Source organism: Bactrocera latifrons, unplaced genomic scaffold (assembly GCF_001853355.1).
Source record: "Bactrocera latifrons isolate USDA-ARS-PBARC rearing strain unplaced genomic scaffold, ASM185335v1 scaffold_252, whole genome shotgun sequence".
Taxonomy (NCBI): domain Eukaryota; kingdom Metazoa; phylum Arthropoda; class Insecta; order Diptera; family Tephritidae; genus Bactrocera; species Bactrocera latifrons.
The window spans coordinates 128196-143064 of NW_017536097.1; the positions used below are offsets into that span (position 1 = coordinate 128196).

At 32.1% G+C, this 14869-nt stretch overlaps 3 protein-coding genes across 4 annotated transcripts; 2 read left to right on the forward strand and 1 right to left on the reverse strand.

Annotated features, from left to right (window-relative positions):
- Positions 1-584: 584 nt before the first annotated feature.
- On the reverse strand, positions 585-3527 carry LOC108969426 (protein phosphatase inhibitor 2). 2 transcript variants are annotated; one of them, XM_018934129.1, is made up of 5 exons: positions 3457-3527; positions 2762-2919; positions 2495-2662; positions 2339-2430; positions 585-2235 (listed from the first exon to the last, which is right to left on the reverse strand). In XM_018934129.1, exons 2-5 carry the CDS (start codon positions 2842-2844, stop codon positions 1874-1876), a joined length of 705 nt encoding a protein of 234 aa, XP_018789674.1. In that variant the 5' UTR covers positions 2845-2919; positions 3457-3527; the 3' UTR covers positions 585-1873. The 2 variants fall into 2 exon arrangements, with proteins under 2 accessions (XP_018789674.1, XP_018789673.1); XM_018934128.1 differs by lacking the exon at positions 3457-3527 and adding an exon at positions 3283-3423.
- Positions 3528-3841: 314 nt separating this feature from the next.
- LOC108969430 (85/88 kDa calcium-independent phospholipase A2) lies at positions 3842-9372 on the forward strand. Its single transcript, XM_018934132.1, has 14 exons — positions 3842-4024; positions 5068-5360; positions 5448-5618; positions 5831-5959; positions 6111-6464; positions 6524-6789; positions 6870-7058; positions 7126-7229; positions 7298-7831; positions 7897-7984; positions 8351-8474; positions 8542-8665; positions 8741-8834; positions 8895-9372. The coding sequence occupies exons 1-14, from the start codon at positions 4015-4017 to the stop codon at positions 9031-9033; spliced, it is 2619 nt and encodes an 872-aa protein (XP_018789677.1). The 5' UTR covers positions 3842-4014; the 3' UTR covers positions 9034-9372.
- Positions 9373-10403: 1031 nt separating this feature from the next.
- LOC108969432 (alanine--tRNA ligase, mitochondrial) lies at positions 10404-14587 on the forward strand. The gene is made up of 12 exons (XM_018934136.1): positions 10404-10703; positions 10764-10937; positions 10997-11142; positions 11204-11401; positions 11461-11605; positions 11674-11813; positions 11872-12848; positions 13194-13350; positions 13417-13702; positions 13777-13997; positions 14063-14264; positions 14330-14587. The coding sequence occupies exons 1-12, from the start codon at positions 10536-10538 to the stop codon at positions 14534-14536; spliced, it is 3021 nt and encodes a 1006-aa protein (XP_018789681.1). The 5' UTR covers positions 10404-10535; the 3' UTR covers positions 14537-14587.
- Positions 14588-14869: the final 282 nt, after the last annotated feature.

The following is a 14869-nucleotide window of genomic DNA, read 5'->3' on the forward strand; positions in this document are numbered from 1 at the left end:
AAAGTTTAAAAAAAATTTTCAAATTAAATAAAAAAAGAACTCGTACTTTGAAAGATTATTGTAGAAGTATCTAAGAATCTATTTCTCGGGGTATGTTAGCAAGAAAGATAAAAAAAAATATTTTTTCACAAATTAAGATGGGTATTAATCTTTTAGAAGAGTGAGGCCACGTCCACTTAAAAAAAAAATTTTTTTGTTGCATGTTCAATTAGTAACAAAGATTTATTATATGTAAATATATATAACTCTAAATCTCATTTTTACGCATTTATCGGTCATATATTGTGACACATTATTAACATATTACTGCATAACACATATTATTAGAGCCAAAAATAGGGGAAACCAGTCTACATGTTCTGTTAAACCACATTATCGCTCCCGTATTTAGTAGTAAAAATCATCAAGCTATTCGAGGGCCCAAGTGAAGTGGTGGAGATTCATCACATTTCAAAATAGTATAAACAAAGAAGTGTTTAACTTCTTGCAAAGTAGAAAAGAGAAATAACATTGCAAAATTCATCCTCTTAGTATACAAACATACATTCGTAATACATCCGCCAAATGAAGATCACTCATTAATATTTAATTATTTTTATCACAGGCTGTAATTTATAAGCACAATTCCATGTGGGCGAAGCAGATTATGTTTGACTTAAGAATAAGACTATACAATTCAAATAAGTAATAATCATTGCACATAAGTAATTCATGAGTGGTCTTTAATTGTAGAAGTTATATTCGTCACTTCTGACTTACGCACAATTAGACAAAGCAAACAACTACATGTTGTTTATATAAACATTTGCAAATAATTAATTCAGCGCAACATAATTGACCATCAGTTCAAATAAATTTACACTGGAGAAAAAACGTATTGTATACGATTGGCCCCGAAGTTAAGATTATATTACAATAATAAATAGCTGCCCATTAATAGTGCATTTATTAGAGCTTTATCATAATATACATAATTAAATGCAAGAAATAGTTATATGGCTAATTAGTATTTCTAATAAAGAAAATTATTTTAAATTTTTCAATTTTTCAGGAAATATTTTGCGTAAATTAAAGATTGTTTATCAGGACATCATTTTTGTTTCTACTATACAATATTGCCATTCAAAATACATTAATCTACGTATGCATGTTAAAATTATTTGTTTATATGATTTACTTTATTTATATGATAATTATATTATTTTCTGAACAAAAAAGTCACAATAACTAATTTTCACTGTTGTATAACAATGRCAATGTTCAATGTAAGTGATTTTCATGTAACTCCCATTTCATTTAATCTTTTTTCAATATTTTTTATTKGTAAGCCTCCGAACGTAATAATAGTTTCGCCGTTTAATTTGATAAAATAGTAATTTGTGTATTCTTTAAAAATTAAAAATTAAAGATATTCGATTTTTATTTTGTTGTACCAGAATAATTAAACATATTTCATTATTTTCCCTCAAACATCTTCAAATCTTCTTTAATAGAGRTTTTTATTATAGACAAAAACATTAAACGCTTGAAATAATTCGTCATCGCGCCCTTAGAAGTTTTATTTCAATAAGTAATACAGTTTATTTCAAAGCTTTATTTTTTTTTTAAATCAAACTGTCTTCAGCACACATATTTTTAATTTGACACAGTTTTATTGCATCGCATCAATGTAAGCAAAGATAGCAGTGTTTATATAATTTTTTTTTTATTTCTTTCATTAATTTTGTAATTGTCAAGAATAAATTTAATCTTTCGAACGATCACGTGTTGCTTTTATCGTTGATTCAAAATTTTGTTTAAATTAAGTTTTACGTTCTTTAATGCAGCAAAGAGTAATATGTGGTTTTTGAATTATGATACATTTGTATATATACTAATCCCTTCCGTAACAGGGATGGGAGGGTTGCAATTGTGCATCAACATCCATATTGGTTGCTGAAGCCCGATTGCTATCGGAAGAATCAAGTTCGGAGTCTTGTTCAGTAGTGGCTGTTTCCTCCTCTACTGCACTTTCTGGTGCAACTTCTTGWTCTGTGTGTTCACTTTGAATTTCAATCTCCTCGTTATTGGATTTTTCAGCGGAAGATAGAGATTTAACATCCTCCCCAATAGATGAAATATCATTCTCATCATCTTCATCGCCCAGCTCTTCTTCAATCAATTTACGCGCCAGCCTAACCGCTTCAAATTCGTTATAATGCGCCTTTCTGCGACGTTCAAACTCAAGTCGACGAACTAAAAAAATTATTTTATTTTATTTGAAAATGGTAGACTTCGGTATGGCAAATTATTTGATTTTATTCACTGTTCTCAATATATAGCTACATCACGAGCGTACCTTTTTCTTCCGGTGTTTCATCGATGTTTTCTTCATCAGAAATGTCTTCAGAACCGAATGCAGGTGATTGAGTACTTGCAGCAATACGCAACCTGTAAATTTTCAATAATACATATTATATAGTTTTGGAATTTAACAATTCTGCAGTTATATTACTTCTCCGCAAGTAAATTTGCGTCTAACGCATCGGTATGTGCCAAATCTGGAATAACATAATTGTATGGCGTTTTTGGTTCGTCAATTTTCATATGACCATAATCTTTGTCATGTGGGTGGTAGGTTTGCAGAACATTTAATTCATCAAATTTCGCACTTTTCCGATAGCTGTAGTTAAAGAACAATAGAAATAAAAAAACGATTATTCGGAAAAACAAAACATCACTTATTAATTGGATTCTATTTGACATTGACATTTCCACTCACCTCGCGGCACCAGGCTTGTCAAAGCTGCTGGAATTTTTTAGTATGCCCTTGCAAGGTTTCTTGGCGTCAGGCGAGTCCTGCATTTTATGCGTTTGACTCTTTAGTTTTGATTTGAAGCTTTTGGTATACTAATTCAAAACTGTCCGATTACACAGCGTCTATAAATAAACCAAAATAATTAAACAATTCTAAATGTGTGTATTTTATCTATGTAGTATAGTCAAAATGCATAAACATTTCAAAACAAAATAAGAATAAAAAAAATACGTATAGTTTTAAAATACTAAAAATTTCCGGCAGGAATTAATTCCATTAATCAACACCCTTAATCTGCCCTTTTTTTATAAACTAAATCACTGTATTTATAGTGTCAACCCATTGGTTTTAACTTCTGCCGAACTTATAAAGTACTTCCTAAATCTTATTGTTGAAACATTTCACATGTTTTTCCATGTTTGATTTTTCACCGAAATTAAGATTAGAGTATATATATTTATATATTTATATATTTATATATTTACATATATATAAAATTGTTCTAAAATCCGCTCCACCCAAAAAAGTAGGTCTTATTGCATTACTTTGATTCACTTTTTTTAATTATGTGTAATCTCTCACTCCAGAAGAAATTATTACAAACAATTTTTACATATACTTAAGAATGTCACAAAACAAAAAAAAATCATTTTGCCTACCTATAAACTTTTCGATTACGGAAGAATTTTTGCTATTTGTTTCCATATGACAGCTGAAAAGTCGAATACCAGATAGGAAATTTTATAGCAAATAATAATATAATAAAGTGCTGCCAATTTCAACCACAATATTGTTTAGACAATTTTGAATGGGCCTGAATTACGAAGTCTCTTCGCCGACAAGAAAAATCAATGATTAATAATCAATCGAAATTTACGTACCTATTTAATTTTTATTGACTTTCATATCTTAACCAAATTAAAGAAAAATATGTTAATGAGGTTAATACAACTAGGCAAAATTATTTTCTACCTCATTGGCAACTATTACTATTATTAGAAAGAATTAAAGTACAGCCACACTGCCTCAAGCAGCTGATTCCTGATACAGAATTTTTTAAACAATTAAAGTCGTGCAACTTTGGTAAACAGCGGTTCGAAGAAATTAGTTTTTTATATATCATAAAATTAATAAAAACCACGTGAAGAAGTGATCATCGTAAACTGATTATAACGAAAGTATCTTAAAAGAATTTGCAGTTAACAGAAAGCTACATTATGTTTAATGGTTAGAAGTAGTGTTATATACTTATGTTTTATTATTCTATAGTGCATAATTGTCATTTAAACACAAACAAAATTTTCGAATTGTTGGTGCAATATATAACCGCGTATATGTATGTAACTATAGTACATTCTATTGATTTCTTTGTTCATAGGAGAATTACATAAAATAAACCGGAAAATGAAATCAATTCTACAATTACAGTGTGACACACACGATAAAAATGTGAAAATGTGGGGAGTCCCCACTTTCTGAACCTCAKCCTAATCTTTACATCAATTCGAACTATAAAATTGGTTTTCCAATTATAACACAATCATAAGCAATGTTTAATTAGCTTACAATTTTCCAATTCAAACAGGTTTAGATCTCGTAAATGCCCTAATAACAGAAAGATGAAGGTAAATTCTGGTAACGTAGAACCAGCTAATGGGTGGAAGTAATAAATTATGGTGTATTCTATCGGAATTAATAAAAAAAAAACTCTTAAGCTTTGTGAGAAATACTTCTACAAATTTGTCAATACTTTTCGAATATGAACACTTAAAAATGTGTATAAATACATATACATATAATTATTAGCATTATATGTACATACAGCTTGAGTTAAACTGTTTGAAATATACTGACTTATCAGCGTTTGATCTTTTGCACTTAAAATTTAAACACTAATCTCTAAATACATGACTTACTGCGGAAAAATAACTTTATTTTAGGAAAGGACGATAGAGGCAACACCACGACTCTCTTAACTGCGTATATGCCGAAATATATGTATATTATAATATAAAAAAGATTTTTTAATTGATTAAGCCGCTTTTTCTGGTACTTAAAACTTAAAAAAACATCTTAATATTAAAATAGCATACCATGATAAAATCAGTTTCAGAAAGAAAATCTCAGAAAATACCTTAGTTTAACAATATGCTCTTATTACTCGAAAATGGTTTGTCCAATTCATACTATGTACATTTTTTTCGACAATTAATACTTTCTTGTATTGCTTTTTTCACATAATTTATTTTTTATTTAATTTAAATATTTAGTTCTTCAAAGATTATTAGGAGGCGACACTCCGCCGAATAAGGTGCTAGAAATTAAAGGCGAATCCCTAGGAAGTTTATTAGTAATAGGGCGAGATGAAGGCATGGTGCTTTATTCACCACCATTCAATTCAACAGACAAAAAGGCATGCTACGAAATTGTTCTCCAACGYCATGTTAATGACCCCGTCAACACTTGCTTTAGCTTATTTCGTTCGCCTGTTCAGCAAGAAGCAGAAGACCGATTCAATGCTTTTGTACATCGACTACCCGTATTTGTTTCTATCGTCAAAGAGGTAATRTCATATTAAAACACTTAAATGTTTGAATCAACTTTTGCTTTAATTTTATTTATATAATTAATAATTGCTTAAAATATACAGTTTTTCAATGTTAACGGTATACAAAAAGTATGTGACGCCTTAGCAGAAAATCCGTCCTGGTCACTAGCTCACTTAGTCGCCTATTTCAATCTTGTGGATTACGTAAGCAATCCCAAAGTCCTGGAATTCATTGATTACTCTGACCATGTACACCTGATGTCACCATTTCAGGTAATATTAACAAAAACATAGTTTTTTTTTAAATAAATAAATAATAGTTGCAGCAGAGTATAAAAAGTCATCTTTCATCTTCAATAACTTWCCCAATATTTTGTAATATAATATTTAGCGTTGCCATCAATTGAAAGTATTTCCTAACCTTCGGTTACACCTGCACTTAGCCCTTCTCCATTTGTTTATTTACTATTACAAAAATTATTTAGCTTGCCATCAAAACCGGGAATATTGAAATGGTCAAGACATTGATGCCCCTTTGCAAAATGGAACATTTGGATAACAACAGTAATTCTATTTTCCATTACGCCGCTAGCACAACAAAAGAAATTATAAATGTAAGTAAAATCAAAACTAAACTTGTACTTAACTTAAATAATTTTTAGCAATGATGAAAGATATTTTGGGGGTTCTCAACTTTGAGTCTTATTTTAGTACACGTCCTTTTCAAAAGTAATAATATATATATATTTTTTTTAATCTTTTAAGTTGTTAACCTCAAAAAGCACGGAAAATCTCAATCACATCAATTCCGATGGTTATCCGCCGTTACATTTGGCATGTTTATCGGACAAACCAGAGTGCGTGAAGGCTTTACTATTAGCTGGGGCAGATGTTAACTTAAACGCCAAAAATATGAGTAAAATATACAAATCCAGTACACCGACTTCAGTTGCTGAATTTCTTAAAACGAATGCGAATAAGTTATACACACAGGATATGAAGTACGGTGGTACTCCACTGCATTGGTCTTCATCGCGTGAAACATTACATGCTCTTATCATGCAGGGATGCGATGTCAATGCCACTAACTTCGATGGGCGCACAGCTCTTCATTTGATGGTAACGTTGAATTTAAGTACTCTTTGCCGATGGAATAACTGATTTACCTTGATGTTCAGATTGCTCGAAACAGATTTGAATGTGTTGTTACGCTACTGGCTCATGATGCTGATATTGATGTTTTTGATAAGGATGGGAACACAGCGTTACATATAGCCATCGAAAAGAAATTGGTACCTATTGTTCAATGTCTTGTTGTCTTTGGTTGCGATATAAATATGAAAAATAAAGATGGGAAAACACCTAGACATATGGTCGGTACTGATTCAAATGGCGGCAAAGACAGTGAAATTCTTTATATTTTGCATTCCGTTGGTGCCAAGAGGTAAGAAATCCAAAAAAATTCTACGTAGAATTAGACTTTATAGTTAATATTATATATTTCAACAATGTATAATTTAATAGGTGCCCAGAGTCAAGCACGAAGTGTCCCGCAGGCTGCAACGCGAAAGGATCTTACAATGGGATACCACCAGAGTCTCCCGAGCCGGTTGAGCAACGCGAGCATATTGAGAATATGCTAGCATCAACTAGTCGTCAAGCAATGGATGGCTTTTTGGGTACATCGTTTAACGGTGGCGTCGTTACACCGGAGTAGGTTTTAAACTACATGTATAGAACTTGATTCTCAGAAATATACTTACACATTTCTAATTGACAGACCTACTGTTATCGTTGATACCGAGAAAGAGCAAAAAGGACAAAGTATTATGGATGCCCTGTTGGGGATGTTTACCACGAAAGTCAATACCGACAGTAAAAAAGGTAGAAGAACATTCATAACTATCAATTTCAATAAATTTAAACGGAATTTTATTTTCTATACCAATAAGTATCGCCCGCTAATAGTCTGGAAGGGGATGGTAGTGGTGATGCTACTAGTGCCAATACTCCAACAACTCCGGGATCTTCTAGTGGCTCTAGCAATAGAGGTGAAAAGCCATATGGTCGCGGTCGGTTATTATGCCTAGATGGTGGTGGCATACGTGGTCTGGTGCTCGTGCAAATGCTATTAGAAATCGAAAAACTTTCTCAAACCCCAATTGTACATATGTTTGATTGGATTGCAGGCACTAGCACTGGCGGCATTTTATCACTTGCTCTCGGTTGYGGTAAAACAATGCGCCAATGCTTGGGTGTATACTTGAGGTTAAAAGAACAATGTTTCGTTGGTTCACGTCCCTATCCGAGTGAATTGTTCGAAAAAATATTAAAGGACAATTTGGGCGAGTTCACTGTAATGACGGATATCAAACACCCAAAAATTATGATAACAGGTGTAATGGCTGATCGTAAACCAGTGGACCTGCATCTTTTTAGAAATTATCATAGCGCCAGCGATATTCTAGGAATTGTTACACCTATTAGTAAGTAATCAACACTTATTTAGATAAGCTGWTCCTTACTTATGTATATAATGTATATTTGACAGATAATCGTCGTGTGCCTCCACCGCCCCCAGAAGAACAACTAGTTTGGCGCGCAGCTCGGGCCACAGGAGCAGCACCATCATATTTTCGGTTAGTASATGTTTACGCAATCTTTTACAAAATTAGCCTTAAAGAGTGTAACGTATTTATTATTTATTAGATATTTTTTATTACATCTAGTATTCATTAAAAGCCTAGAATCATAATTATTGTTCTATTTTTTAAACGCTGTCTACGAATATTCTAACCAACATATGTACATTAAGTTCGTGAGTCGCAATCCCTCTTATATTTTTAATAATAACTTTCTTTAGCAATTTTTGCATTTCAAATTTTCATCATATTTTAAATTGGGGCATATTGTTTCAACGTACATATCTGAATAAAATTCACGATTTTTAAACTGAAATGCTTATGTAAGTAAATTTAGTTATATATTCACTTGATTGTCTACAGTGCTTTTGGGCATTTCCTTGATGGCGGCTTAATCGCAAATAACCCGACGTTGGACGCTATGACCGAAATACATGAGTACAATATGGCATTACGCAGTGTGGGCCGTGAAAAAGAGGCTGTCCCGGTAAACGCCTATTTTAATTACTTTTTGTATTTGTTAWTATCTTTTTTTATAATTTTATCTTTTATAGGTTTCAATAGTTGTTTCCTTAGGCACCGGTTTGATACCAGTAACTGCGCTTAAGGATATTGATTTGTTTCGCCCTGAAAGCATATGGGATACCGCCAAATTAGCTTACGGATTCTCAACAATTGGTAAGTGACTGCTAGTACATGCATGTTCTTGAGCGCATATAATTTGCTAAATTATCATTACAATAAAATGTGTAGGTAACTTACTTGTGGATCAAGCGACTGCTTCTGATGGACGTGTTGTTGATCGTGCACGCGCCTGGTGCAGCACTATCGGTGTCCCATATTACAGGTATAGCCGACTCCAGTACATTTTTATAAATCAAATATTTATTACTTCTTACCATTATAGATTCAATCCACAACTCTATGAAGACATTGCCATGGATGAAAAAGATGATCAGAAACTGATAAATATGTTATGGCATTCAAAAGCCTATATGCACAACAATCGCAACAAGATAATAGAAATGATAAATTTTTTGAAATAGCATATAAGGAAGTTTTAGCCAAACATTTCGCTTCAGATATAATTATATGATAATAGTGAAATTTAATATTATGTATTTTATAAATAGTAATTACTATAGTATGTTACAAATTAATGTAATCTAATATAATCTAAAGAATTGGCATGAGAAGATTCATTAAATTAGTCATAACTCGTTGTAAGTCTTGTATATATCCATCACTTGCATCAACTGATTTTCAAATATTTTCCGAAAAGAACAAATTTACTTGCGTGTATCTCGAAATAGAAACTATGGTTTAATAAAGTTTCTAGCAAATATTAGATTTTTATATGAATTTTTACTAGAAACGACAACTTACATGCATTCAAAATTCCATTATACACCCATTATACACAAACAAGAACGRTATTTATGATTTTAATATATTCCAKGGACRGACTATTAAAATGCAAGTAAATTTACGTATTAGGTCGATATTTAGCTTYTAGATTCTCTTTGGCTACACATTATTTGGAACAAATCTATCATATTTATCGATCAAGTAATTCTATTATCTTAATTGCGTAAGCAAACTGAATTCATGTTCCGAATGAATTCAACTAATTCTTGAATATAGTAATTAGAAATGTGTTGTAATATTTTTTGTCAGGTTAACCATGGCCCATTGGTTCTCTATATAAGTAGTATCTGTATTTATTCAAAACTAAATCAGTATTTARATCATAATAACGTCACGTTTATTGTCGTGTAGACTAATACTTTCATAAGAATTTTATCCTACTAATTAATAAGCATTCCGTTTTTTTTAATTTCATAGTCGAATAATTATTTTTTAATGATGATGATTTAATGATATATACATATATGTACATTTATATACTATATTATTTGTAAATCTTTAAGCAATGTAAATATTTCACAATATCTAAAAATATCATTTAACTACAAGGAAGTTATGTTGGTATGGATTTAGGAGTTTTATTTAATTATTATTAGATTATGTTAGTTGAGAAATTTCACACGTATTGTATATATTTGTTCTTTTTCTTATTTAGTTCTAACATAACGTCACATATTATACTTTGAAAGAAAACGGCTCATTGAAGTTCCTTCATTGTCACTGATATTTTCTCTTGTGAAAATGTGATGTTTTCGATATGCAATTAGTATCAATATGTGGGTGGTGGCTATCAAGGCTTAARTCTTAAGAATTCTAATCTTACCGTTATCGGCGCACAGTGTCAAAAGCATTCTGTGGYCGGAACTTGGTAAATAGAATTTTTTAAAAAAGTGATATCGATATACATTATAATCGATTAGAATCCGATTSATATATTTCATACTTTTAATGTTGGCAACGCAAATGTTATGATTTTGACAAATATATATATTACATATATTTTTTTAATTCTGTGTATTGTACTATCAATTCGTGCGGCTTTTAGGACAATAATTGCATATACCTAACAGAATTGTTCAAACAATACAATTATTGTAGTTATTAGCGCTTTGTTAGCGCAATGTATTCCTCTGCCAAAAAGTTACAACGAGTGTTATCCTCGCAGGAAATCCGCAAGACATTTATTGACTATTTCAAAGTAAATCATGATCACAAATTTGTGCGGTCCAGCCCGGTAGTGCCATTCTGTGACCCGACCGTTGCATTTGTTAACGCTGGTATGAATCAAGTAGGTGTAATGTTATGATATGGAACATATCAGTTCTGTTAAATGTACGTATATATATAGTTCAAGTCTGTTTTCCTGGGTAAAGCTCAACCGCCTTATCCTCGAGTAACCAATTCGCAAAAATGTATTCGAGTTGGCGGCAAACACAATGATCTCTCTATTGTGGGTCAGGACAGCTATCACCATACTTTTTTTGAAATGTTAGGAAATTGGTCCTTTGGAGATTATTTTAAGGTACATATARTAAAATATAAAGTGTTTTCCTCCTCTAATTAACAATTTTATTGAAATAGCGTGAAGCCTGCGAACTAGCCTATGAACTTTTACGTGGTCCCTATAACATTGATCCAAGTAGATTATATGTAACATATTTTGCAGGTGATAAGGTACTTGGTTTGCCTGCGGATTTGGAGTGTTATGAAATATGGCGTGGTTTAGGGTACTTCAAAATTTTAAATTAAGTTGGTATCATATTTTGTTACATTTTAATTTTTTAACAGTTTTCCCGTTGAAAGAATATTACCATTTGGTTGTAAAGAAAATTTTTGGGAAATGGGTCCGACTGGTCCATGTGGTCCCTGCACAGAAATACATATCGATCATTGTCCAACAAGAGGCCATGAACGCGCGAAGCTCGTTAACACTGACAGACCAGATTTAACCGAATTGTGGAATTTGGTTTTTATCCAATACAATAGGTAAATTAATATTATTTTAAATTTTTCAAAAATGCTATATAATCAAAATTTCGTTTTAGGAACGAAAATGGATCTGTAACAAAATTACCCGCACAACATGTAGATACAGGCATGGGATTCGAAAGACTAACTGCCATTTTACAAAATAAATCGTCCAACTACGATACAGATCTTTTCGTKCCAATTTTCAACGCCATTGAAAAAGTATGTTGTGGTTTATGATTATGCTAATAATATACATATGTATATTTAAAAGACTTGGTTTTTATTAGATAACACACGCACCCCTTTATAGTAGTAAATTTCCAACCACCCTAGAAGACGCAACACTGGACACCGGATATAGAATTCTAGCAGACCATTCTCGTATGATAACGGTTTGTTTAGGAGATGGCATGTTACCGGATCAAAAGTACTTACTCTACACAAAAAATAAATGTAATATCTCAATTTCCTATTCAATATTTTAGCCAAAAACTACGACGGGTTTTACGCAAAGCATTTACCATCAGCGAAAATATATTTAAAAATGAGATGTTGGTATCTCAACTTATACCTATAGTAATAGATACAATAGGTATGGCTTATCCGGATTTATATAATAAACAAAGTTYCATAATCGAGTTAATAGCTCATGAACGTGAAGTATTCAAGGCATTACGGGCAAGCTCTTCAAGGGCATTTGCTGAAGTCCTTATGGAATATCCCAACCTGGAAGAAGTTGATTTAATGGAATGTCCCGGTTTTGTGTCAGCTTATCGAGAATTTCAAATTCACAAGGAAAGATTTAACAACAATATTATACCCGGCAAATTTCTGTTCAAACTTACGGATACTTATGGTTTAACTGAGGAAAATTTCAAGAAACTTGCGGAATTAGAGAATATGAAATGTGATTTGAATGGTTACTTGAAGGAAATAGCAAATGCTAAGCTAAGATCAAAAACTTYCTTAAACTATGGTAGCAATGAAAACAAGCTAAAAAATCAACATCAGACAAACGAAGCGCTCCTACTGCTCACGCAGAAACTCAATTATACAGACAATAGAACGAAATATAATTATAGTTATGACATAGATAAAAAACGGTATAATATTCCTTGTGTTTCGGCCAGAGTTACTGGTATGGTATTTGAGGGCAAAGAATCAAACTCAGTGTCATTGAATAACTCGCAAACAGAATTGTTATATGTGGCAACAGATAACACAAACTTGTATCATGAGTCTGGGGGACAGCAAAGTGATATTGGCTCAATGCTGCTAACATCTGAAACAAATGGCGAAATACTTGAGTTGCCTATCAAAGAAGTTATAGCTATGAATGATTGTATCATACATGTGTGTGACTTGTCGAATGTTGAAAAGGATTTTGTATTGAAAACAGGTGCTCATATAAAGCTCGTAGTTGATCCTAATCACCGTCAACTAACAACATGTCATCACACAGGTATGTAGCCAAAAATACAAATGCACATATATATTTAGATTTAGTAATCATACAACCATTAGATATTTGAAGCTCGAAATATTCCTTATCAGTAAACATTAATACATGAATCTTAAAAAATTGCATGTACGAAAATAWTTTAGTAAATGATTTTGATTTTAAAATTTTTTAGAGAAATCACAACTGGGTTTATCTTTATTCCAACGCAAGTAATTGGAATTGTTAAATAGAAACATAAGTAGTTACAGGGGGGATTAAAATTAATTTCATAGTTTTTTCTTGATTATTTAGTTTTGTTTAAATTCGAATTCAGGAGTAAAATTTATGGATATATTTATTATCTAGCAATCCATTTGTTAAATGCTGCCATACGTACGCTGTTCAAAAAGGTCACCTATCAAGTCTCTAGTGTCGTTACGACCGATAACTTTAAGCTTGAGGTAGGTCTAATTGGAAAACGCATAAAGAAGGAGGATATCACACAGCTGGAAGATATGATTGTGTAAGTATGAAATTGAATTCCAAATTAAAATTTTTAAAATAAGCGTGCTCGATTTTATATAAATAGAGGTACTATAAATTCAAAAGTGCCAGTGGATGTGAAGATTATAAACGCCAGTGACGTATTGCAACAAGACGATATTACAATGGTACCTGGGGAAGTATATCCTGAGTCTGGACTACGGTTGATAAGCATAGAATGTGAGAACCCTCAATTGATTTCTAAAGAGTTGTGTTGCGGAACACATGTGACAAATACACAAGAAATAGAATACTTTTGCATCACGAACCTTAGACAAACAAATCGCGCACGATTTTCTTTCACAGCAGTTGCAGGCGAAGCCGCAGAAAATGTATGTCAAGGCTTAGATGATAAGTATTCAATATTTGTTTAATTTAACGGTACAAAATCAGCCATGTTTTATAGGCTTTAAGAATAGCTGCCCTCTTACAACACCGCGTAGACATGCTGGATAAAGAGTTTAAGACTGATMAAATTACAAATGCCACTGAGATTGAACTGCAAAAGATACGCCACAATTTGATACATATGGAAGTTGCGTTACCATACGTGTTTAAAATTGACACCATAGCACGCATTAATGATATGCTCAAAAAGCTTAAAGAAACAACACGGACAACTTTAAAGTAAGCTTTTATTTTTTAATCATTATATAGCATTTCTCTTTTTCCATTATGATAAACAATTKCAGAGAGTTTGTCGAGGTCGAAATGAGAACGTTATTACAAGAAAAACCTATTCAAAGCCATCCCTTCATTGTGCATTACATCACAAGCTCAGCACTGGTCGAGGAGGTGCCCTTGCAAAGAGCTACAAAACTTTGTACCGATCGGCCGATACTTGTAGCTAGCATGTGTGATAGCATCGTTAAAGCACGTTGTTGTGTGCCCAAGGTATTAAAGCCAATTCAATATCTCTCTATTTTTTATACATATGTATGTTTTATTGATATTTACAGAAATTTGTCAGCGATCATTTTGATGCCGAACAATGGCTAAAAGAATTCGCAGTGGTTTTTAAATCGCAGGTTTCAGCACCAAAGGGTCAAGATTCCGCAGAAGTATGTAATATGAAAGGCAGAAAAGTGTCCACTTTATTCGAAGAACAATTAGAAGAAGCCATCGGCAGGGCACAGACTTTCGCCTCTCAACACCTTTTGTTGTGATTTTAGCTTTACAAAATCAAACGAAGAAAAAAAAACACTTCAGTTAAATAACTACATTTGCATATCTTTTTAAGTTAGTTAAAAATATACTTTTTATTTTGCACATTGTCTATGGATATACAGCGTTATCTTCAGTAAATATGAAATATTATGTAACGCCGAAGACCTAATCCTAATCTCAAACCTCAACTAAGGATCTCTGGAATATATCCATGCTAGTCTTTAGCTGAGTGAAATCTTTATTTAATATTTGATTTACACCCAAATGCTCCTAAAGTGTAAAATATTATATAATTGTCTGTGGAGATGGATAAAATGAGTTTTGTATTTCAT